Here is a 26169-nt window from a genome sequence, read left to right on the forward strand (position 1 = left end):
GAGAGAGAGAGAGAGAGAGAGAGAGAGAGAGAGAGAGAGAGAGAGAGCCACGGGGAAAATTGTGGCATACTCGTTTGAATCGTCGTCGATAGATTCCGTCGCATGGCTCGCGGCATTTTCGCGTTTCCGCGATTTTTCTCCCCTTTAGCCGTAGCCCGGCTCGCTGAAAGCCGAGGGGAACGAAAACGTATCGCGCCAGTATTCAGAGAATACGGCTCGATCGAGGCCGAGGGAAAAACCTCGAGAAAATCGCTGCTTCGTGTGTACCGAGGCCCCGTCGGCGTCGTTCTGCCGCGCAATTGTTCTACACTCGAATGTTTGTTCGGTCTCGTGCGATCGAGCGGACGCAGACGTGGCGAGAACCTGCGTCACGGGATAACCACCGTCTTCTCGATAGATCTCTGCCAGAGAACGGTTCGTTCATTTTACCATGATATACTTTCTATTTACACCTGCCGCGGCTCTATTTCTTTTCCGTGCCCCACTTTAATAATCGTCGATCTGATGTCGTTTCTCAGCTGTCACCTTATCGCGAAATTTTTGCCTCGGTAAGAGTGGAATTTTTAAGGGCCTCCGAGTCGATGGAAACGATGCATCTAGTTTCTACTAATTACATCGACCGACCTCGAATCGAATATTCTATTACGCCGCGTAATGCTTTCTCGCGGCAATGCCGAGCGGTTGTATGCAGACTAGTTCTGGCTGATTGCGACAAAAAGTTGAAGGATCGAGCGGAACAGTGGGGAAGGGTTAATCGCGCTCGAGTTGATGGATTGGCGAATGGACGAGCGGAGAAGTTGGACCATTTGTCGGGCCGGTAATAAAGGTCACCGGCTGAAATTATCCGGACGTCATACGAGATAACGTGCCGACGAAGGGCCTGGCGTGTACACAGACTTATCGTTAGCTTTCCAAGCTGCGTGACACGATGTCGACGGGCGCGCCCTAATCGAACGACTGGAACAACGGCACGGGTGTTAATTGTCGTGCGTGCCGTGCGAAACGTAAAACGGACACCGGGGTACGTCGACGTCGGTTCTCGGACGTCGGCAATCGATCTCCAAGAAAATATGCGAAATGCTCGCTCGAGCTTCCAGTGGCGTGCTCTCTCGAGAACGATCTTTTGTTCGTCCGACTTTGTTTCGCCGTGCCACATCGTATTGTTTTCCTTCGAGTTTTCGAGCTATTCTTTGCAAACGAAACCAGCGAAATATCTCAATTACTCGAGGTTCGTTGATATCGACGAAAAGTACGTAATTAATGAGGAATCCTCGTTTTCCGAGCTTGAAAAAATGTGTTGTTCGTGGAATTGCGTGGAGGAAAACTGTAAGCGTGAATAATATGAAATTTAAATACAAATTGTAGAGCACATTCAACGTACCTTCATATTTTTATTAATGTACGCAGTATGTATGCGTTACGGTTTGTTTGCAACTCATGTAATTAACACGAGTGTGGCGAGTGCTGGTAGTAAAGTAAATATTGGAAGTTGAAAATGATCGTTTTAGTTATTTCTACGGCACCCTTTATTTGCGTCGAACGAAGAGAAAAAGTCATACATATAATTTTATGTTTTCGTTTCCATGCCGAGGCCAATCTTCCTCTCTCGGAACGAAACCCCGTTCGTTCTCCTCGTTAAATTTTATAAACACAATCTAAATTCCACGGTATCGACCTGAGAACGATATCGGCTAGGAAAGTGCTTACATCTGATCTTAAGAGATATCACAGGCTTGGAACGTTGAATTTACGTAAACGCAAGAGCCGTCGGCGTCGTTTTAAGAATTTATATTTTATAAAGTGCACCGTTTAATATCAAGAGAACGTCTGACTGGAAAGAGGAATGCACGTTCCGTGCTTTTCCTCGGGAAATAGAAGAACGCTGATGCAAAGGGATGCAGCGTTGTGATTGGTTGCCGAGGAAGCGCATCGCATCGCGGATGGTTTCCACCGTTGAACAATTCTGCGAATATCGTAGAAAACAGACTACGCGATACAGTTTATGTCTAAAATCTGCGCGGCATAAGTGTCCCGGCGCGTTACAGTTGTCTCCCAAACGCCGTACGAGATCGCGGAATTACCGTTTCGCGAATATAAGCCGCGACAATTGCGATTCCTCGCTCGATCATCCGCTCGATAAATACTCTGGTAACGATTCGGGTCCCTTCTCCGGCGAGAGCCGTTTCCGGATACATCAGCATTTGTAGTCATCGGAGTCCCGTTAGAGCGATCGTTGAAACGCTGGAAGGTAAGCGGTAGTCTCCGATAACGATCCCACGAGGGGGAGATGGTGTTAGACGCTTGGCAAATCTGACCTCCCCGGAGAATTCAACATTTTTATTCTCGCCACCTCTTTCGGCGAACTTTCACACCCTCTCATCTCTGGAAATAATATAAGCTCCGTTGGAAACGCTCGATTCCCAGAAATGTAACACTTGCAAGCTCTTTCTAATCGATCTTCCCGAACTAAGCCATTCGGATCCAATTTATCTTAAAAATGCAGAGAAAGTATAGCGACGCGTGCTTGGTTATCTTATATAAACTACCGGACAAAATTAGCAGAACACTTTTTCAAATGTTCATAATTATGAGAGTTTTCAACCGATTTCGGTGAAACTTTATGAGGAATAGTCTTCAAGTGTCTTCTGGGTGTGTGCAAAGGTTGCATTGGCGAGGGTTGACGCGAAGGGATCTCTGTATCCGTCATTTTGAATTCCTAAATTTTGAGTTCAGATTTCGAATCAGCGACCCCGATAATCCCTGTGTACCAAGTTTCATCCAAATCGAATCAATTTTCTTATTTTGGTCCGCCATATTGGATCCGTCATTTTGAATTTCTAAAGTATCCTTCATCCTGTCTTGCCACTCGTTCCAGAGGCATACCGCTTTGTACTCGTCCGAAGAGTCTCTGTCGCACCTCGACGAAGAAAGCGTATCGTTTCTTGAAAAATGAAGAGAAACGCAAAGGTGTCCGCTTCGCGACTTGAAAACGCTTGTACCTACAAAGAAATTCCCGCCAACGTGCTTTCTTACCTTGTAGTACTCGTCGAACAAAATTCCACGCAGTCACGTTCCAGCGATAGATCGATATTTTTCAGTCGAATGTGAGTGCAAATCAATTTTGGAGAACCACGTTTCCGAATAAATCTTCGAACTACGAGTGATAAATATATTAACAAGATCGTGTTTGCGGCAAAAAAAAAAAAAATACCGTAACACGCGTTTAGAAATTTAACAATCGTTTTTATCTGCCGTGAGCTACTAAAAAGTGTTAAATCGTGGGATGTCTGTTCGCGTTTAGATTGAATGCCAAGCGTCGACCAGATCGATCACGGGAAGCGGAAAAATTGGTTCGTCGACGCGACGATGACGAGACCGTCGACTGGTAGGGAGACCGATGAGAGCGAAACTGGAGGGAACGGTTGATCTCCGCCCTTATTTTGGCCTTCGGCATGTTACGTCGCCACTTTTTACAATGTGCCCTCTCTCTGTAGCTCTCTTTCTCCCTCTCTACCCGTTCCGTCGTGGCTTTTCCAAGGATTAATAACATCGCGCGACGCGTTTCGCATAAAACTCCCTTTAATGTGGACTAGCGAGAACGCGTGTATATTTCAGCCGCTGGCGTATATACACGCTGTTTCGTCACAACATTTTTTTTCGCGTGCACAGAGGTCGGGACCAGCCGCTGGAAATCGTCGACGAGCATCGCCCTTTCAAAGTTATCGCACGACCCCGACGACGGTGGCTGATTGTACAGCGTATCCCGTGAAAGATGTTCTTCCTAAGGGACGTGGTTGACGAGGTAAAATCGAATCAAAGAAGAACTAAATGTGTCGAAAACGTGCGCAAAACAAGTTAAATATTTTCTAATTTTTTTCTCCGTCTACCAAGAATTCGATGTTTCCTTCGGCGGTTAAACGACTCGTAATTGCCGCCGAAACGAAATACGATTTTCACAGTCGTCATACGTCGTAAGGGACGAAGAGCTCTCCGTTCGTTCCATTTTGCGTTTCACCGACGTCATTCGCCGCGATAAAAGCGCGTTTAACTTTGAAAGGGACGCTCCCCTGATCTCCCCCGAAAAATCCATCGACGATTGTTTGATCTCCGCCTATTCCGTCTGCGGTTGTCCCGGTCCATTTCATCGATTCCACCTTTGCCGAAGAGATCGTGTTCCCGTTCTTCGGCCTGGTTACCACTGTAAAACGAATACCGTGTCCTTGTCATCAGCCGGTCTTCCATCGAGCACGTCGGAACGGTGAGAATGCAGCATCCTTCCTGACCAGGAATACCGAGGGAAACGCTGGACAGTGACGTTTCATTAAGACGACAAAGGCTTGTCCCGTTCCCTCTGTATATACGTTCATCTCGGTATACAGCGCGGCCTGACAGGTACACGTCGGCAACACAAGCCAGCCGACATTAATCTCAAAGGGTTTCGACCAACTAATTAACGTTTAATTGCTAAAAGGATATTACGGGAAGTTTGCGCTACGGTCTGTAATTTTGTAACGCGGCTAATGGATTAATCGAACGTGACGACAGCCTCGCGACCCGGAAAAAGCACAGGCGAACGCGTTCGAACACCTTTTCGTTGCATCTCTCGTTCGCGAAAAATTCGTTTACCGTCTCGTTCTTCCCCGTAGACGTTGCCTATTGTCGCGACCATGTTCGTTTTTCCGTGGTCTACGATGTCGCGGTTCTCGGACTTGAAAACTTCTAGAAGCTCGATTCGTCCAATTGTTCCTTCGAGACGAAACCCGGCAACGTTAAAAGCAAATAATCGTTCGAAAATGTATGTAAGGATTTCTTTGTACGAAAATTTACGAATCAATGGATGCGGTCTCGCGAATCGATTCGAAGACCGGTGAAGAATAACTCAAGTACTCGGTGATGCAGCATCCAGTGCCAACCGACGACGAGCAACGATAACCCGCGGTCGCCAATACGGCGTTCGTCTACCATTATTCAGCGTCCGCACGACCCCCGGCTGCTTGCACTCAATTTCACGTGATCGAGCGTGGATTATCAAAGAGCAGCTTGGCCTTCGGATCAACGGTCTAACATGGATCGAAGATTACATCGCTTAGTCCGGTTCATTCGTTCGCTGATCGTACGAAGTCGTGCGCTAACGTTGACTCACGATTCGACCAAGACCGAGGGTGGAAACCGATGAACTTGTCGTTCGCAATCCATATCCAACTTCTGACGATGTATATTTGCGTGGCGGAGTGTGACACGGTAGATCTGGGAACGAGGCGTGTCCGATGTGACGCGATTGGACACTGGAAGTTTACATCCGCTCGAGTGGAAACGACGCGTCCGAACGAATAAATAATTCCATTCTGGGAATTTCAGGTAGACGGAATATTCGGAATGTTCGATTAGTAATGTAGAATACGACTATCGAAGGATAATCTTTCCGTTTACCTCGTTCAGTTGGTATAGCGGCTTTAGCCGCTCGAACAAGAACCGTGGCGATCGATCGATCCTCGTGACGATGACAAAACGACGCGCGGCGTGATGCTCGAGACTTGACCCCGTTCCGTCCTATCAAACGCCCTCTGTCATATTCCGGAAATGAATCGTCAATGATCCTAATAATGGCACCCGTTTCGGTTCGGTGTTACGTCGCTTCTCTAACACGAGCGCCATTAAATCGGGGCATCCGCCTATCCAGGTCACCGTTATTTTGTCCCGATAATAACCGAAATCGCTCGACCCTCTCGCGCGGCTTCACCAGGAACTTTGCGAGAATCGGCGCCGTGCGATAACGCGTCGATTTACCAGGAAATCGAGGCAAGCATCCCTTGCGGCTACTATCCACGCCGTTCGACATCCAGATCGAACCGATTTTGAGTCCACCGCTTCGGAATCGAAATGGCCCGTGACTTGAGATTCCGTTGGTGTGACGCGACGGTGGCGGAATTACAATTACCGATAACCGCGCTTACTTCATTCGAGGTAACGAATGTTGGCCATCCAAAGTCACCGAGTATTTATCTTCGCTCCTCCTTTTGCTGCACCACTCCCTGCCCCTTTCGTCGTTCCGTTCTTTCCCCGTCTTTTTTCCTCTCGAATCGATCCACCCCGTGGATCGACGTCCATCTTGCTTGTTTCCGCCGCGTCCCCTCGACTTCTTGCCTCCCAACGATGAAAACCGCGCGAGGGTTCTCCCGCTCACGGGAAATTAAAAAAATGGAAGGATCGTGCCTGGCGCTGACGGACGAATTTTTATCCCGTGCTGCAAAGAGAGCTCGTCCCGCGAAAAGGACAAAGCGTGTTAATGGAAGCTAGGGCTTTTCGAGAGATGGAAGGTGGAGCGTTTTCAAAATCCACGAGAGAGAAAGAGAGAGCAGCTCACGACCGATAAACAATTTCCCTCAGCCATGAGCCGACTCCGTTTCCATCCCCGTGCCCTTTTTTCATTCGCCCAGACCCTCGTCAAAAACGTAGGACTGTTCGTGCAGCCTTTAACCTGTCGACGAAACGACACCGACGATCGACGAGGGGGAAAAAATACACTCGACGTTCCATGACTCGGGAAAGTCTGCTTTTTGATCTACGATGACGTAATTTCGACTCACAGAATATAGTATGTGTCTCCGTTTTCTAAGTAAGGTTTAAGGTTCCGACAAAATCTTCTCGATTACTTTAGCGACTTCGAAGTTGAAGAAGCGCGTATATTTTATCGCGTTTTCGTAGCCGCGAGCGAACGTTCCCGCGGTTTTTGTCGGTAGCCGTGCAATAGATCGTTGAATAAATAAGTTCTCCGTTTGCTGGACTTATTCATCTCTTAAAACGCTTTAATTTCTCGCGCAGAAAAAGCGAATAAAGTATCTCGCATCCTGGAAAAAGGGCTTTCCAGCGTAAAATGAGAAAGTCTCCCGCGACGCAAAACGATAAAAGTTAACCTGGTGCCGTGTTATTTCAACCACGGCTCTACGGTGAACGGTTAATCCACACCTCCGTAATTTTATTACCGGTACTATTGTGTTAGGTTGGTTCGCGTGGAATGTCCTTTTTCAATGGAACTTGGAACTTCCATGATACGTAGCTACCTTTATTATTGTACTTCGAGTTCGCACCGTTCGTTCCGAGCCGCGATATTAACCGCGTGGATTGGAACGAACGAGACGATACCTCGTGTCTCGTTGCAAAATCGAAGTAACGTTATGTATGATCGGTTAAAAAATATTTCCCAGTAGACGACGCAACCGGGAGCACGGAACGGATCGTAAGTCTCGTTTAACCCTCCACTGGCTCGAGAATACAGGCGACACCGACGGTGGATCGAGTTCTCGTGCCCGTCGAATCCATCCCGGGGCCAATATCGTAAAGAAGCAACGCGTCGCCTCTGCTGGATTTTTCGCGGAGCTACGGGTTTAGGCCTCGTTCACAGCCCGTCGAAGTTCGAGGCTTTTCCCGCATGAATCTTATCTACGTGCCGCAGGCGTCGGGCACCCTCCGCCCCTGCCGCGACGGCCGCTCCTTATTTCCCCAGGAGCTACGATCGACCTCGTTTCAACTTGCCATCGCGCATCTATCGGCTTCCACGTTTCATTTCATCAAGTCGATCCTTGCCTTCGTCGTCTCCGGTTTCACGGTACCCTCATCCTCGACCGGAAGAGTCGGATCTACGGGGACGCAACGAGACGCGCGTCCCACGTATTCTCCATTCGTTCGTTCCCCGAGAATCTTCATTTCCTTCGCATCACTCGGCCCCTCTATTCTCCTACCAATCGACACCGAGCGGATCCCGATCCTTTACCTCTCGAGTTCACTGACTCCTCGGTTTTTCGTTTCACGGGACTCGCTGGAATTCATTCCACGCCAAATCGATCGCTTTTCTGCTCGATCGTGGGGATTTTCTTCGAATTGAATTACGTCGCAGTCCGTGTGAAAGTCGAAGCACACCCTGACAATTATCAACTCGGATGCCGATAAATGCTCGAGAGCTGTACGATGCGAGTGACTTTTATTTATCGACGAGCAGCTGTTTAGTCGATGATAATTATTGAAACACGATCGCGATCGATAACGGGCCAAGATGCTCGAGAACTCGCGATCAGAGTCCGAGCTCGTCGGTACAAAACCCGAGCGAATCCTTGATCCGTCTTTCTACGAAATCCACGTCTTTGCTTTACCTCCGGGCCCCGGGTTTCCTTATTCTTCGACCGATCATCGTCGATCCCGAAAGCCTTCTTACGCAAGATTTCCACCCTTTTGCTTTCCACCTTAAACTCCTTCTTTCCTTCCTCTGGTAGCCATTCCCTTTTCCCCGTCCACCGCCATCTCCCACGGACTCCCTTCATTCAACTCCTCCCGCGGTCTCTGATCCTCCGTTTGCTCCGCTCGGGTTTTCCACTCCACAATGGAAGGTGGAATAGAGCCACTTGGCATCGACCCTCGATCAACAATGCCTTACCTCGAGCCCCCGGATACACAGGGTGTCCTGTTTAAATCGCGCCGTTCACGGGTCTTCGGTACCTTCGAATGCTCGAAACAAAGGTTAAATGACGTCGAGGAGATCACACCGAGTCGATCAGGGCTGTTGATTCTTCACATTCGAAGGAGAAACTCTCGTTTATACTTCCATCTGCGAAACCATTTAGTTCTTGTTCGAAGCATTCGATGGTATAATCTATAGCTTCGGAAATAAATACGTCACCTTGTATATGTTATTATCGCCGGAACGACGGGCTTTATATAACGCTCTCGGTATAGAAAAGGCGTTATCGTCGATTCCTACCAGCAACCGCGATTACGCTTCCCACATCGGCCTAGAAAGGACCGGAACGTCGATTGAACGGGGCTTAAAAATGGGAGCGAATCGCAGGAACGTTCGAGTCGGAATCCCGACGAGGCGGAGGTCTCAGGACGAGGCCACGGGAAGCTTTGAGCAATCATATGCGAGGCTGTCGCAGGATCTCGTTCGCAATTTAAAGCCTGGCCACAAGAGAAATAGGATCCGTCCGATTTGTTCGCGGTCGATTGCAACAGCCACCCTTTCATTCGAATGGATCGCGATGAGATTGCTCGACGCTGCTCGGCCAGCATCTCGTCTCCGACGCGGCCCTCGACCGCAGGACGTTGGTCCGGCCTTTCATTTGTCGGACTACCAGCGTTTCGGTATTCCTCGCTAAGAAAATGTAGAGAACATGTATCCGTCCGCGCCGCGCCAACAGACGAGGGTTTTCATCGCGAGAAACGATCGCGCAATTCGATTTCGACGTAGACGTTGTGCGGCAACGATGACGTCGGGATCTCGATTCGGACGGATAACTCGAGCGTGGAATTGCGATCTTGCCGGAGCATCCTCCAAACAGCTCGAATAATATTGTTCGATGTTACACGGTCGATTTGTACCGAGGTTGCGTTGGGAACGGTCCCTTTGTCGGACGAATCCGTTGGGAATTCTCCATTCTTTTTGCGGAAGACTTTTGTGTCGGACGATCGAGACAATATTTGTCGAATTCCTCGGATTTGCGAAAATTCAAATGCAGCGGTGGCACGAAGGAAGAAGAATCGGTCGTTCGAATTACTGGACCTCGGAAGGTCTCGATAATGCTCGAAGATGTCTGCTCGCTATTTTAGAATCGATTCAAGTATTTCAAAAAACGTTGCAACAAACGTTGTCATCTCTTGCTTCTTATCGGAGTTCCGCTCGAAGCACATCGCGAGGTAAAACGTGAAACGCGAGCATCGAGAACACGATAAATTCTGGGAAATGCTGCCATTAACGTGATCGAGTAAAATCAGAAATACGCGACATCGATCGAACGTCGAGCAATTCGTTTCAGGTTTCTCGTTCAAAGACGAAACCGTGGCCGACTTCCGGCGCCGGGCGCGGGCGCAGAGTCAGAGAAATGCACGATTAGGGGTCTGCGGGGAGATGTTTCGAAGATCGATGGGTAACGGTGGCAGGTATGTTCCTTCCAGCGTTTGACGCGGATCACGCTTGGCAGAGGTCTGAGCTCAGCTTAGCCCGCGAAACGTCCCCGCGAATAGATTCCGGACGCAGCGATTCTCGACTGTTCGCTGGGATCTACGGCGTATTCACGTCGGCGTGGATCCAACGAGCATTTTTCAACGTCACGCCCGAGAGCACCCAGTCCATCCTTCGTCGAATATAGGCGTCGATGTTGCAACAGACTCGCGGAATCGACTGCAGCTGCGGCTGCACTCCGTAAACGGGGTCACCACTGACAAGGAATATCCCCCAACCGCGACACAATTTTCATACAATTTTTCCGTGCACACCGAACATTGAAAAACATCGCACGCGTATCGATCGATATTCGCGCTCGTAAGTTTCCTGTATTAACCAAATTTTAGTGACCATATTTGTCTACGATTAAATAAAACCAAAGTGTATTTTTTTTTTTATATATATATATATATATAAAATACATGCGCGTATCAATCGATACGGACAGGTGCTAGGTTAATATTTTTCGATGCTCTATCCGCGCGCAGAGTTTCGACAAATTTGCAGTGTTACGGTTGAGCGATGTTTATTGCGAACGCAAAGAGAGTGGATGATTCGACAGTGCCACGCCTTGCGAAACGGTTTCGAGGAGAAGAGAGGAAGCGACGTGAATCGGCATAAAGAGTCCCTCGGGGGGTTTCGGATGCACCGTCAGGTCGAACCTTTTCGCACCTTTCGCCTCGCAGCAGCGTTGCGCGTCCGTTCCTTTTGAAACGCGAGAGAGAAAGAAAGAGCTGACTGAAAGACGCGAGAAAGGGCTGGATATTTTTCAACTACGACCGAGTCGAACACGTCGAGTGTTCCGGCTGAACCAATAAACCATACGCTGGTAAATCGGCCCGGAATATCGGTTTCAACGGTTAGCCTGCGCCTTTGCCGTTCCGTTTCCCATTCGAAACACTCTCCTAGCCTTTGCGTCTGGTACAGCTCCCGCAGACCTCGCGAAACCAGACATTTGGCGAACAATAGGGATACGTAAATAATAACGTCGCCGTGTCCTGAGATTTTGTCTCTTTGTTCCACGATGGTTTTGTTACAATCTGTTGAAGGAATTATGGTAAAAATAATAAACAAAAGCTGATAACACGCTGAAAGTCTGCAAATGAGAGATTACATTTATTGTTTGTACTATTCACACTATTTAAAAAAAAAATCCTACCCGCAAATGAGAGAAAAGACATTTAATGTTGTCAATTATAGGGCCAGTTCCTTTTTCTATTTTCCATTGCGTGGTCTTTTTTATCGATATCTCGGAAGCACTGCAATATTCATCTTGAAGGAGAATATATTTCCTTTACATATATAGTAATTGCCGATATTATCCGCCCGATAAATATTGATAAATCAACGAGAGCCAACGAATTATAAATACAATACGTATCGCGTGCGGTCGTGTCCTGGATCACGGATCGCCTTCCGATTCTTAATCGAGCATCTGCCGGTGATGCTAAATCTGTCGAAGTGCACGATTGAGCTATAAATTAGCGTTCACCCGGTGGCTTTTATTGCGTTTTTCTTGATCCTCGATGGAAGGAAAATAACTCTGTCCGCGGAATATCTGGTACACGACCGCGTTTTTCAGCCGCGGCTGGAATTATCGGAAGTTCGTAATTATGTATCGTTTAATTTAGCGGCGCGGACCACACGAACCGTGTTTAGCGAGCGGCGTTACGGTTATTTTATGCACGGTGGCCGTATATCGGTCGGCTTCGTTATAAACCGCGGCGATATATCCTGTAACGGCGACCGTGGCTTTTATTAAAAATGCCGCGTTTGAAACCCGCTGAATCGGCAACACTTTGCCACCGTTATTACGAATTAATGTCAACGTTCGCTTTGTGCCCAGTAATCGTCTACCGTTTTCATTCCCTCGTCCCGTTCCGTTCCCTCATCCTCTTCCATTACGTCTGCGCGTCCCGTACACACGGGATCCAAACAACATTACGCGCTTTACTCATTACACACCGCGTTTACCTGCAATTACTCGCGCCGGGGCGTAGAAGGTCGATTAACCGCCGCAGCAAAGCCCTCGACCCGAGAATCCTTCAGTTCAGAGGACACCCGACGAGCTGCCACGTTCGAACTACCCTCCGGAGTGTTTAGCCCTCCTTGATCACGGCCGCGCCGCGCCGGCTGGAAAAATCGAGTCAAAACCGATTGCGGACAGTCGAAACCTCGTAGCCTGAGAATACTCTGCTACGGAGGTACCGCGTGGGATATATTGCCCGTTGCATTGGACCAAATAAAAAGACAATATCTCGACGGTGTATACATACACCATTACGGGCATTATTACCATAGTCATTTGGTTTCTATTAAACGAACTCGACGCAAATTGAAGCTAAAACGTGGACAAAGGTTAATCGTCAGGTGCGATATCGTTGCAACACTAATTGGAACAGACAAGGAGAACGTGCAATAACATCTGTAACATTTGAATCGGTACAATTATTTGTCCACTCTTTGGCTTCGAATTGTTTACTTTATTAATTACAAACGATAACATTGGATGAGTGCAAAAGTTCGTGCCCGATTTTGGAATAAACTACAACCCAATACACGCAACGGTATACCCTGTTGACCAATGTTATCCAGTTATTATCAATATAGTCCTTTTACGTAACAACGAAACAGGTAGAACTAGCGAAGAGGAAAAGCGACGAAGAAAGACGGAGAAGGAGACGTGCTGGGAAGATACGAAACGGCGCGCGTCGTCATCGTCGTCGCGGAGAGGAGCCGGACGGGGTAGTTATTCAAACTATTCGAGTAGCAAGGAATTTCCTGCAGTAGACTACCCCGTCCAAGAGGAAAGCCTCCCGAACGCGGGGGAGGAGGGAAGGACGAACCAGCGTATGCGTCTATAGCGTTCGTTCGTGCCATAGTTTCCCGTTGTAACCGCGATCTGAACGTTCGCCTATCCCTCGACGTTCCTCGCGCCGCGCACCGTCCTCTTCGAGGAGCATTGTGGCCCGTGCAATTTGTCTTCTCGTCGATGAATGGAATTACGTCGGCATCGAATCGCCAGTGCTGCGATTAAACGCTGGAATTGGGGGTTGCTGGCCGTGCGTGTGTGCACGTGTGCGCGCGATAGAAAGGTGGGATTGACGACGACCGCCCACCGCAATTTTATTCACCGCGAAGACAATGCGCGCGTGAAGGGAGCTCGGATCGGGACGAATAAAGGGTATGTTATTGGCTGTTCGAGCGAGGATCGGTCCCTAATGAAAAATTAAGGGGGCGCCCGCCGTTTACACAGGCTTTGATCGTCCATTGGTTTTTACGAGCCTTTGGAATTACCGGGCGTTTTCGCGCTCGATTCTGTTACGGGCACGACTCGATCGCCATTAGCGTTTACGAAATTCGTCGACGGTCTGCTTCGGAACGAAACGATACGACGATCCTCCTTTCGTTTCTCTTTTTTCAAGCGAACGAGTAGGCGATCGTATTCGGTTAATTTCGATTCGGTTCCAGACAGGAGCACGCGAACGTCTTATTTCACACGGTTTCGGAGCGACCGCACCGCTGATTCTAGTGGTTCCACGAACAGCGAAGAAGAATCGTTCCGGTGCCGATGGCGACCGACTTTGTCCCCGAAGGCTCATTGTCCCGAATTTGATTAGTCGAGCGGAGAAGGTAATCCGAATTCGCGCGGCCAACCGAGGCTCGTAATAAAATTCATAGCGTCGCCTGGAAATCAGACTCCGCGTTCCTCGAACGCCACTCGAAACGCGTTCCCCCCTGTCCCACCTTCCGCAGCACCCCGCTGGAAACTTTTCTTCGCCCTCGCGGGTCCCATTTACGCACACTCGATCGCCCAGCGCTCAGATGGGACTCGTTATTCCGATCACGGGAGAGGATTTCGCTCCCCTGCTTGCACGAGAGAATCTTTTACGACTGCCGACCGTGTCGCCAATATCGACGACGACTACGTACTTTGCCTGTATAATGCGACTACCGGGCGAACCGTGCCGACGAGGATTTACCTGTCGTTGCGAACCGACGGTATCCATTCCTTACGGCGTTTATCGTCCATGGAATACTCGGCCGTCGCGAGAAAACGATTTCGCGACGCTCGTAACGTCGCGTCGCGCCCCGTCCCATTTCGCGGCGAGAATTCCTGAGACCGAAATTGATTCCGGTTAACGATAATTACCCGTCGTTGTCGCGTGTGTTTAGCCGGCGTAGTCGAAACGAGATACCGACAAAGCACGGCGACCTAATTTTTACGTCGCTGATTTGTCAGAGATCGAACGACAGCCTATCGAGTTTTTAAGGTTGGCGAAGGTTAACGAGATTTCCCGCGAGAGGAAAGCAACGAAACGAATTTATTTTCGCAAAAGTACAGACGGAAGATTCCGAGTGCGGAGATGGACCGATTCGTTTCAAAGTCTGTTGTACAACTTTAACTTTGCTGGGAGCCGCGAATGCAATAACTGGGAGAGACACGACTGTACGGAAAGGGCGGCGGAAGAAACAAGGGAAATAGTTGGCCCGTTGGTGGCTGTTCGGTTTCAGTCGAATGTTATTACGCATAGCTCGTCGAATCTACATTTTACGATACGAACGTGCCAAGCTTGCTATTTTTGAAACTCCTATTTTAAGAGACGATATTAGGAACAGAAGAAACTCGCTGTTCCATTCGCGCGGGGGTAGAGTCGGGCATCTGTGTCAGAGTTGCTCGATACTAGAAACTCTCTACAAAATCCCAGTTTGTTCTCCGTTGATCTCGAACGCTCAGTTGTTGCTGCCGAGCTGCCTTTCCAGTATTCCGTGCGAGATTCACGGAAGCTCGGCTAGGATAAATGAGAAATATCCTGATTTTCGGAATTAATTCCGCCCATTGAAGTATCTTTGACGCGACTATCGTCCGGCGATTATTACCAGCCGAGACGACAATTCTGGCCGAGATGAATTTTCGCTCGGGGCACCGTCGAGGATCCAATATTTACGTCGATTCTTCAAACAAGCGCCGAGCGAAAGGCTAGCTTAAACCTCGATTGAAATTTTAATCAAATACCGCCCATCTCGTTGAATATTTTCAATAAAACTTAAAAGCTGATGCTCGGCTTGTCCGCTCCTTCCATCCTGCGTTCCGTCATTCAGCTCGGTTAATTGAATTACCGCGTTAATTTTCAGTAGCTTGTTTCACTCCCGTTGCGATCGCCCGCGCGGATTAGATTCGGTCGTTTTAGAGTCGTACGGAATCCCGCGCGATCCCTCAAATTATAATTCGAAACGGTGCTTGAAATGCATCTAGTACTCCGGACTCGGGATCGGAATTTCCGTTGCTTAAACTGTCGCTAATAATTTTGATTTATTTGCATTGTTACGAGCACAATGAGTGGTCGGCGATTCGAAAATGACGCCACAATCGGTATCCACCTCTAACGGTCGTTAATGGACGGTCGTTCGTAACGAACGCGTCGGGAGAAAAGATTGGAAGTGGAAACGAGCGGACAGATGGAGACACACGGGGAAGGGGGACCTGAGAAGAACCGGGGATACCTTTATTACCGAACGAGCCGGCGGGAAAATAGAAGGGACTCGTCGTCGTCTTTGACGATGGCAGACTGCCAGAGGTCCATGGATAAAAGGGAAAATACCTCGGATACGTGAAAACCTATGGGACGCGATTTTCCACGGGACCCGTGAAACGGCACTGGCTGCAGGCCATACTCCACGCGAAATAAAATATTACGAACGACGGGGAGACACAGAGGATTCCCTTTACGCGCCGGAATGGTCGCGAATAGGCGACGGTTCTATCGAGTTAAAAAAGGACACACGGTTCGGTATCGAAACGCTCGATATTCGTGAGTTTTATATATCCCGAGGAGCTGTGACTCGCAACCGCTATCAATGCTATCCCTGTATTCCGTTCAACTTGTCGTCGAAATCGTGATGGTCGTCAACGGTGACCACTGTTCGCGAACAATGGTATTGTTTCAAATTCGAGGACCGTGGCCGAACGCTGAAATCGTCGGAAATTACCGACAACTGCCGATACCATCGTTGCTCGCGTTGAAACATATTAAATGCTTTTTAAACCTCTCGACCATTCCATCGAACCCCCGCAGCGTATCTTTTTCGAATTCAAAGCGTTAACCCTTAAATGCCTTGAGTTTCAAATTGGACACTTTTTTCTTATTATTTTCCCCTTTATCTGATTACTGCAATAAATACATTGATATTTTTTGAAATTTAACTTGGAAAATCAGGCTTCCAAGAGTTAAGTTTTTCTCGACGCGTGATTTTTATGTTAGGCATACTTCGCTTCCACTCGTTCATATACGTGATTAAATGATAAATATTAGTAAGATTTATAAAAACGCCGACAAATTCCAGTCATTTGGAATCGAATCGGATTTCCCGAACGGAAGGAGCTTCGTCGTCGAGGCCGATTCCCGTGAAATCAGTTATCAATTTCGAAGTATTTCCCGGGTCGAGTTAAGAGCAGAAGACGAGGATAAGAGAGAGAGAGAGGAGATAGGGGTAGAAGGTGGAATGTCTGGTATGCAGAACGTCGAAGGGATGATTTCGCAGCGAGCATCGACGGTGGCTTATTCGTAAATGGAACGAGGTCTGGATCGAAGGCGGGATTGAGAACGGTGATCGATGAATGGTAGCTGGCTCGGCTTTTCGGGATCGACCGTTAGGAGATTGACCCCTGTCAGGGGTTTCTATTACGACGTTCTTGGATTCCACCGTATAAAAGGTATCTATATACGCGCGCGTCTGGCCACCGACGTTCTTTCTCTACTGGCCGTCGTAGCACGCCCCTCAAAGAAGACGAACGAACCGGCCGGACGCGGCTCGATTTACGCTCGTCGATTTTCACGAGCCCTGCGGGAACCGGGCTTGCGCTCGTTCTTAGCGCCCACTGCTTTTCCCTCGTCACGAGCGAGAAAAAAACTGACACCGTGGACGCGTGAAAGAGACTCGGGGATCGGACTACACGGGCCACCGAGTAGTCGGCCGGATCCTTGAAGTTTAATGCGGTTTCTTGCGCGACTCGCCGCTCTGGCCCGTTAATCGAGTCTTTGATTACTTCGGCCCGGAGGGCAGCGTGTGCTTCGGCATTGATTTTCGATGAAACCCCATGGGTCGTCGAACATTCTGCGAGTTGGCCAACGAGACGCACGAGCTCGAGGTAGACAGATCACCGGGAGCATTGCGAAAGGGGATTTTTGCTTAGAAGGCGATCGTTTAAGTAATTACTGCGAAAATAAAATCAAACGTTGTCCACTCTAGTGGAAAAGTTGTTCGTTCCTTAAAAAAAAAAGGAGTCGAGCAGAACTAGAGATAACGAATAACGATCGTACGCGTATAAATAATTTTTGAAAACAATTTTCTCGTTGCGATGGCCTCGCACGATTGAATTTGATTTCGTACCGTAGTTTTGTTCAAATATACCACGCGTTTCGAGGAACTCCGGTATATTCATTTAACAAACGTTAGAAATCACTAATTCGATTGGAAACCGCGCTCTTTTTTCTCTTCTCTCCGTGATCGATGCCCACGAGCACGTGCGACGTATCTCTGTTTACACAGTTTACGGTTTACATTTATCTCTGGCAAACAAATCAAACGAGTAAATAGACTTTAAACGAGAAAATAGATTTGAAAACCAAGTGGTCACCGGTCAACGTTAATCGCGTCTAGAGAATCTCTTTGGAATCGAACGTGGTAAATATTTAATCGTTTACACGACTCGCGTGCGAACGAAGAAGAATCGTGGACCGGACGTAGGGTGTTTCTTCTGTTATTTGCGACACGCAAGTCAACAGAGTCGCGTTCGTCGTCCCAGTCGTCGAATCGAAATTAGAACTGGAGCTACGGAATGAAATATTTCAACGATCGGTTCATAAATTCCGGACTCGAAGTCAGAACTTTATTTCCATGGCGAGTAAGACAGGCACGAAGGATGATTTACTTGTACGCTACCGACACAGTTTTACAGATCCTATCTGAATATTCGCGACGCATACTAGAGAGGAGGGGTATATTTCCCTTTATCGACTTCGCGGTCTCGTCTCGACGAGATTGGATAACTTCCGTTATTTCGAGGTACACGAAAGTCTTGTGGATCTTATCGAGGTCGATGATGCATATCGAGCAGTCGGGAGAATCGTGCACGCCTGTTATTAAACAACGGTTCCGAGTTCACGGACCGAACATGACTCTTACCTTGTTTTTAAGTGTTCGGGTATCGTTACGTTTATGTCTTGGACACGACCTATCCATCGAATCGTCTCGAAAAGGAATAAATTGTCTGTTAATTGTGATACTATGGTCGGATGTAATCATTTTGTAACAACGATAGAATTAAGTTAAGTCGGGGGCCAAAATCGGTGTCATCTAATGGCGCGCGACGGCCACAAGTGGTCGTAAAGCGACTCTTCGATTGGTTATCGTCGCACGTATATAGATGACGCTAATTCCACCGTGTACCTTATTGTTTCCGTATTCGCTCGCGCCGCGATGGTCGTTTTACGACGCCAACCACCGTCGAAGTTTCGGCTCTCTGATTACCGTGTCTGACCCATTTCGTGGTTATACTACTGCACGAGCGCGCGTAAGATGTTGCCGGCGCTCGTAAAATATTCAATAAGCGAAATTACCCAGTGTAACGATTTTACGGTTTCCCTGAAACCTCGTCGAACCGCGATTCGTCGATTACACGAGAGCTGCACATTTTACCATTTCGCCAATTATCGCGAATAAGCGTTCTCGCTCCACGAACCATCCGATGATTTAATTGCCGGTAATGTTTTCCTGGATTATACTTTTTCAACATTTCAATTACAATTTTAGCTTTATCGCGCACACGCTGTTATTTAGAAATTCACATATCGAACCGGGTTTACGTTTTCTTCTAGTCGGATAAGTTCCGTTCGAAATTGGCAAAAGGAGACCACGTATCGAATACACGGTGCTATCGCAAAGGAAAATTGAACGGCGAAGCTTGGACAAAAGTATAAATATTCCCGCGAACGTGCATTTACAACGGATCAACAACAAAATGTAATTCAAAAGTTTCCTCTTCGCGCGATGCTCCAAGCGAACCAATTTTCCCAATTTTCCCAATTTCCCTTTTACACGGTTCGCGCTGGCTTGCTCGTCGTTCCAAATGTTTGCTGTTTCTTCTCTGAAAACATTCGAACATGTTACATTTAATACCGCATCGCGTAACGGTCAGTTCCACCTGATCCTTTTCATTAGCGTACAGATTCCCTGTAATGCATTCTGTAAACTCGAATATGCTTGTATATCGGGGCTTGCCATGAGATTTGGCAGGTGTTACGAAATTCAGTATATTCGAAGCTAATGTTAATGAAATGTACGAATTCCCGTTTTAGTTTTCGCTGAAACAACCGTAACAATAATACATATAGATTACCGAACGATATCCTACGACGAATTAATATACGAAATAATATGTATTTAGTTTCGAAGCAATTACGAAAAAAAAAAAAAATGTATTTTTAAATAGCCTCCTAGGCGTGTAAAAGTACCCTGTTAACTTACGACGGCCACACTTTCCACCCGTCACACTTAGCAGACGTGACTTAAGCCTCACTCTCGAAATTGCACGGAGGAGAGGATCGCACGAAAGGCAATCAATGGCGCGCGGTGTGCCGCTCGAACGAGCGCCAGCCGCGGCGGAGGACAGTTTCGAAAGACGCTCCGTAGGATGGAATGAGTTTTCCGGGCGATTTAGTCAGGTATTTATTTGGTCCTTCCTCGCCGACATCTTCGCGGTTCTCGGTCCGGGGACCATCTTCTGGGAAATGCCCGACATAATGTAGCGTCGTCGAGCCTCGCGCGGTGTCCCTCTCTCCTACGTCGTGGCAGTTTTATTGTTCTTCTCTCGGTCTTCGGACACCCGTTTCGCGCAACCCCTCTAACTGGGTTTCTCCAGCGGCGTCCCTTCGTCGTTCCTTTCCAAGGAATGGGATTTCGTTCCGGCAGGACGAGACCAGCGTGTGGAGAGCAACGACGGAGAGGGCAGAGAAGCTGGTGACGCGAGGGGACGCCGTGCAAATTGCCAGGCGTCGCGTCATCCCCGAGGGATCGCGTAGGAAGCTTCTCGCCGAAAGAGCGCCGCGGTATCCAGTCGACGCGCGAATTTCTATTCTCTCGGCCATCTACGTCCCGCCGTGTTTTCAGCCGTGATCGAATATATATTATTATAGTTGCGTACAGATTGTTGGTCCGAGACCGAAAAAAAAAGGAAATTTGTGTACACATTATTTCACCGGCGATATTCCATTTTTGAATTTCGGCCACGTTTTCGGAATTTCGCAACGATGTCTCGCGGACCAGCGAAAATTTCGCCAGCGTCGAACCGCCACCTGAACGTTATCGAATTTCATCCGGGGCGGCGCGCGCGTGAAATATCGTTTCACGGGGAATGAACGAAGCGTTGCGTCGACCGATGCCGAAGAATTTAACGCGCACGCTGTCCTCCCCCTCGTTCGCCCCCCTTCCTTTCCTCCCGATAAATAATTCCCGTCGAATCGAGATTAAATATGCCGTATCGTGAAATTAAATTGTCATCTGTCGCGAAATTACACGTGAATATTTATAACGTCGCCCCGTTGCTTTGATTTTTCAAATCTACGATGTACGCGCACGGAAACAGATTCGCGCAAGGTAGCGGGGTTATCGAATGGTCTGCCTTCCGTTGATTCCACATCATCGATAATAAATTTGCTAAAAAACCAATGTTTCTCAAAGCATCGCAAGTTACTACATATCTTAACTTGCGCGTCGAAGTCCATATTCGCGCAAGATCCGTTCAACGCGCGTAAGATCTATCATTTGATACTCTGTTATATTATATCTTTTTAGCCAAAACTGTACCTAAGTTCGGTATCAGTCGAGTACCTATTGCCTCAATGATGATTCAGTCGCAGCTCAGAGAGAACTCGGACACATAGGGTATAAATCTTACTTGCTACGGAGTTGTTAGAAGCTGGGACTCGGTTACTCGATCCGGACCACTTAGCGTTAGTTACTGTCAGCTTTCAAACTGTGTTCTAGTTCCCGGTTATTGCAAGAACTGTTACGGTCTCGGTTCCTCTTACTCTAAACGTTCCGTCTCATCTTCGGTCGAATAGAAACCGAGTTTGTATTTCTTATAATTTTTAAAGTCGATACGTCGACGATTATCCACGATTAACGACTACCTGCACCGAGTTTCTTTTCTCTACGCCGTACAATGAGTTCGAGGTTTGATTAAAAATCGTTTTGCGAAGTACGGCGTTAATTGGTATTGGAATCGGTACTATCGATACCAGATAAAAAAAAAAATGCACCATTTTATATGAAACCGTTTAAATATCTACACAAACGTACCGGTATGTATAAATTGCGCACAGCACGTATTTTGTATGAAATGAATACCGAACGTACAGATATCGTATGATACGAATAGGTATCGATACGGCTGTTAACGTAACAAAAACAAAATCTGATCGTCGCGAAATAAGTGTCATTTGCAATTGAGATCGAGTACAATGTCACTTAATTACGTTTATACTTGGTCCGCTGTTGAATCGGGTTCGTTTCGTTATCGGAATAAAATTCGCGAAAATCCTCTTGATCCTGCGTCAATCAAAGCGATCGTTCCCTTGCGAGGAAACGTCGCGCGGTCGACGAAGTAGTAATGCCTAGCTTTTAGTCGACTCGCTGTAGAGACTGGCTGGAATCGATAGGACAGTTATCCTTGTTCGTGTGCCCAGCTTGCCACTTAGTCGACCTCTCTTTTCCACTCTTTCGCGTGGTACGCCGATGCACGCGAGCCGTATGACCACGGAGATTAATCATCGGTCGATTTTAATATCGGCTCGCGGTGTACGCGTCTATATACCTATAGCTGCGGCGATAAGGGTGGGAGACTCGATCCACGAGGCAGCGGAATAATTTATTAATTCGTTTCCACGTCGGAGGGCCGGCGAATAATTCTAATTTGATCCGTCGCTAAGCGCTTTCCGATTCGAAGTACGCCCGAAGAACCTAGACAAAATTGAATCGACATGCCCGGCCTTACGTAAGTCGACTAGAGGCTTAAAGGGGTTCTACACGTATTAGCCCCGACCATCGCGAGGAGGCCAGAAGAGTACCCCTTCCGGCTTGAACCCTCCGCGCGCAGTCACGTCTCGGGCTGCTCCGTTAGATCCGGGACCGAGTTTCATTAACGTCACGTGTACTGTCAGAAATGGTCCTCGGGGTATACCGCGAACTGGTATACACACACAGAGACGGAAAGTGTGTGCACGAGGAGGAGAGAGCGGGGGAGCACCAAGTGTCCCTGTTTCTTGACAGTTCCGACAGTTGCTTAATATCACTGATGCGGTCGACTAATACCGCGGATTATGCGATGTTCGAGAAAGGAAACGTTGTTACGCATGGAGAAATACTGTAAGCGCGGCTCTTACTTTTTATTAAGAGGCTTATGGGCGGCGATAACGCTCGAAATATCAAAGCCAATGGGATGTGATCACGAGGGGTTAACGGTTAACTGTAAACAAATTCGTGGTTTAGCCTGGTGCTCATTCGTTCGGCTATATTAACGACGTAATTACTTGGCAACCGGAGGCGAAATTTTATTCGCTTCGGCCGCGCCGCGGCGGTACGTCGAGCGACAGTTTATTTTTCCAGTCGATGTATTTTCATTAAACTTGTCTGCTTCCAGCCGAACGACGCGGACCCGTCGTTCGGTAATTTTTGGCATTAATAATCGATTGATATTATCGCGAGCGACAATCGAAACGACGAACACTGAGACGGACGTTGTATTTTTACCAACAATTTTCGCGTCCAACCCCCGTCGCTCGGAGAGACACGGAAAACAAAATAAACACACTGCGAGGGGGGAAAGTTCACGCGCCATCTGCTCGTACAGATATGTCGAGTGGCGCTTCGTGCCTCTGGAAATCGAGGGAACGAAACTCTCGAGCACTGCCAAAGAGGATTGTTCCGGAGCGGGTGCCACCGTTCTAATGAATTCTGCGAGATTGTAAATCTCGCTTACGCTAACGTCGCGACGCAGTCGTTCGCGTTCAAGTACTCGTAACAACGGCAACGTGGATCGTCCATCAGAATTTATAAGTAAACGCTTAACGAAAGCTCTCGCGTTCGTGGAATTGGTAAACGTACCAGATCAAAGCTATCTAAATTTTGTAATGAATATTCCGAGAGGAGAGCCGCTCTTGGTTTTCAGAGGCGCCGTCGCGAAATTTCCTCGGAGTTGCTAATCGCGCGCACTAAAAAAATTCTCTTAGCATAAAGGGTTAATTAACAATTCACGTTTCAATTGGCAGAAATCGCGGTGAAGTTCTCCGATCCGATTCTGGAAAGTTTTCTGTCCACGGTTAGATTATAAACCGCGTTCGGTCGCAACTGCAGCAACGGGAGTGGAATAATTTCGACGAGCCGAGCGGGAATGGTAGCCGCGAATTAAATCGCGACAGCGTTCGATAAAAAGTGCTTGTCTTTTCCACGGATCCTTTTCCGAGAAATGTCCCCCAAACGAGGCGATGGCCGCGAAGCCCGGACGAAAAGCACGGAATGCTGCAATCGGCATGAATGGAGATTAATTGTTAGTCTCCCGCCGCGCCTCTCGCTGCAATTTTACAAAATTTTATTATCCATACTTTGCGAACCGCGCTTCGACGCTGCGACTTAATAAGACCAAGCAAAAAAAACCAGCGAAACGAGGGAACGTTGCCGTAATTCATTTGCACGCGGTCGGTGCCATTTTCCATCCGGGAAAATCGATTATCGGACGCTAATCTGTGGTCCACGAGAACCCTGGGTAACGACGATAATTTCTTACTATAAATCTTATCATAAATCGTGACTACGAAGCATGAAGAAGTTGAAACGATGAAAGTAAACGATAGGTATCCTAAAGTATCCTCGCAGAAAACAGTATCACCCGATACCTACTTCGATTTAATTTCCCTGTCAGTAATGGGGGAAACAGGTGCTCGATATAACCCTCGCCCCCCAGCCTAAAAAAAAAAAAGGAGAGGTTGTTACCGTTGTCGATCGCGTTCGACTCACGTAGAAAATGCAATACGAATCGAGGAGGGCGCGGCTTATCGAAGGTTCGAGGAATGCGAAATTATTGGCCCGGCGTTCATCGAGCTCCGGTTCCATTTCCCCTGACAGCGGCTCGGATGCGTCGCCTCTGGTATCGGAGTCTCGAGACGAGCCGAAACATTGCGTTCCCGTCGCGTCGGTACTCGTGAATATCGATCGTTCGTCGATTAAAATGCCTCAGGCACGCCGCATCGACAGACAACGCTGTGAAAATGACGCGCGCGTCGCGAAACCCGAGCAACAGGAATTGATAGGTAGATGCATACGTAGATGATAGGTAGATATAGGAATAGATGTTTATCGGCTTGGGATGATACCCCTTAAGAATAAACACGCGGTATTTATGGTTTTACGGACAGTGGCTGCGGGTAACACGAACAATTACAACGTATATTTCAATTCAAGAACGGAACGTTACCGTTGACAACTACTGGGGCACGAATGAAACAGGTCGCGAGCCACGACGCCAGAAACACTCTTCGAGTCATCGTTATTAATTGAACGGCGACTGCTAATTGCACGGACACGAGGATGCCCTGTGAAAGCGGCGCAAAGCGCATCGCGAAAGTACAATGCAAATAGGTATGAATTATGGCCGCGGTCTTGCCGGCCGCGAAGTAAAAATAGATTTAAAAACCGCGGTAGAGCGAAAAACGTCCTATTACGTCGCTTTGTGGACGGAACGGAGAGCACTCGTGGGCACGAGTAGTCGTTAAATCGTTCCGCGCGATCGCCGAGGCTGTTGCGCGGAAGGAAATTGGATCAAGTCCTTTTAACTGTTCGTCTGTGTACGATTCTGATGGACGCGCGTGCCACTTACGCCCCGAAGGTACGAAGTATATTTTCCTTTCTCTGAGTAAACGAACCCGGTGTTGCGTATACGTTCCATATGCCGTGATGGTTAATTGGCTGTTGCATCGGACCTCGATGGAGAGACCATGTCCCGTGTTTTTACAACTCTGAAACGTTCAACTCCCGCTGGAAATTGTAAAAACATTCGTTCCGTGTACGGTCTGGACGAATGGCAAATTTTTATGTTCCGTACATGCAAAACGTCGCGATGACAATTACTCGTTTCTATTCAAAATACATTGTTACGTATTACGATAGAATTTATCTCGTACAAAGAGATAAAACAGGAGATCTCCTATCGGGATCGACATTCCAATCGGGATTATTCTTCGTAATTGTCTTCGACGTCGTAGTAACGCTAACGTAATCTCTCTCGTGCGATTACAGAAGGGCCATCCTGACGAATCCGGACCTGCTGGCCAGCACACCGTGGGATCGGCTGCTGGAGAACGACTTTTGGGGAACGCCCCTGAACGATCGAGGCTCCCACGGCAGCTACAGACCGCTCTGCGTGGCGACGTTTCGTCTGAATCATCTGCTGAACGGTCTCGAGCCGTGGGGCTACCATTTGGTGAACGTCGCTTTGCACGCGGCTTGCACCGTGCTCGTGGTCAGAGTAGCCAGGAAGGTAAATTGTCGTTTCCATTTAAATGTTATCGGTTATTCGACGGAGAAGCTAATTTCAGCGAGACAACGCGCCGCGGGCGTGCCGAGGCGCAGCTAGAGACTCGACGTTCGTCTACTTTTCGATTAACGCGGTAGCTCCGCTCGTCGGCCAGGTTTTACGTCGGAGCGGCAGAAAACGAGATAATAGTGACACCTGTAGAGCGTACGTCACGCAAAGTTGATAATGCCAGACGTTACGGCTGCCGTTGGAAATAAAATTTTACCGGTCCATTTAATTCAGGGAATATTGCATTAATAACTGGCCGCGATGCGCTTTTGCTCTGACAGATGTGCGCGTCGCCGCGCCAACGCGCGGGTAACGTAATGGAAAGGCGGATTAAAGCGGAAAATCCGGATGTTTCGTTTCAAGAGCTTCGGTTCCTTTCGCGCTTTTACCTGTTTCGCGTTTAATCCCCCGAGTAACAGCAAAGCCTCTACGGGAATCGGTCCGTAACCGTGAGAACCCTTTCTGCCTCGGCTTCTTTATGGAATATACGAATCCCTGCGCTACGAGAAACCACTGGACGACGTTTCAAATCAAACGCTAG

General features: G+C 48.1%; 1 protein-coding gene across 3 annotated transcripts in view; it reads left to right on the forward strand.

The window, feature by feature from the left end:
• The window catches only part of LOC128876337 (protein O-mannosyl-transferase TMTC2), a 158350-nt gene that overhangs the window by 56957 nt on the left and 75224 nt on the right, over positions 1–26169 (forward strand). For all 3 annotated transcript variants that reach the window (XM_054122606.1, XM_054122604.1, XM_054122605.1), the window contains exon 2: positions 25343–25583. In XM_054122606.1, the coding sequence (XP_053978581.1) occupies positions 25343–25583 (241 nt within the window). The remainder of the gene's footprint in view (positions 1–25342; positions 25584–26169) is intronic.

Source organism: Hylaeus volcanicus, chromosome 5, assembly GCF_026283585.1.
Source record: "Hylaeus volcanicus isolate JK05 chromosome 5, UHH_iyHylVolc1.0_haploid, whole genome shotgun sequence".
In the NCBI taxonomy this organism is placed as follows: domain Eukaryota; kingdom Metazoa; phylum Arthropoda; class Insecta; order Hymenoptera; family Colletidae; genus Hylaeus; species Hylaeus volcanicus.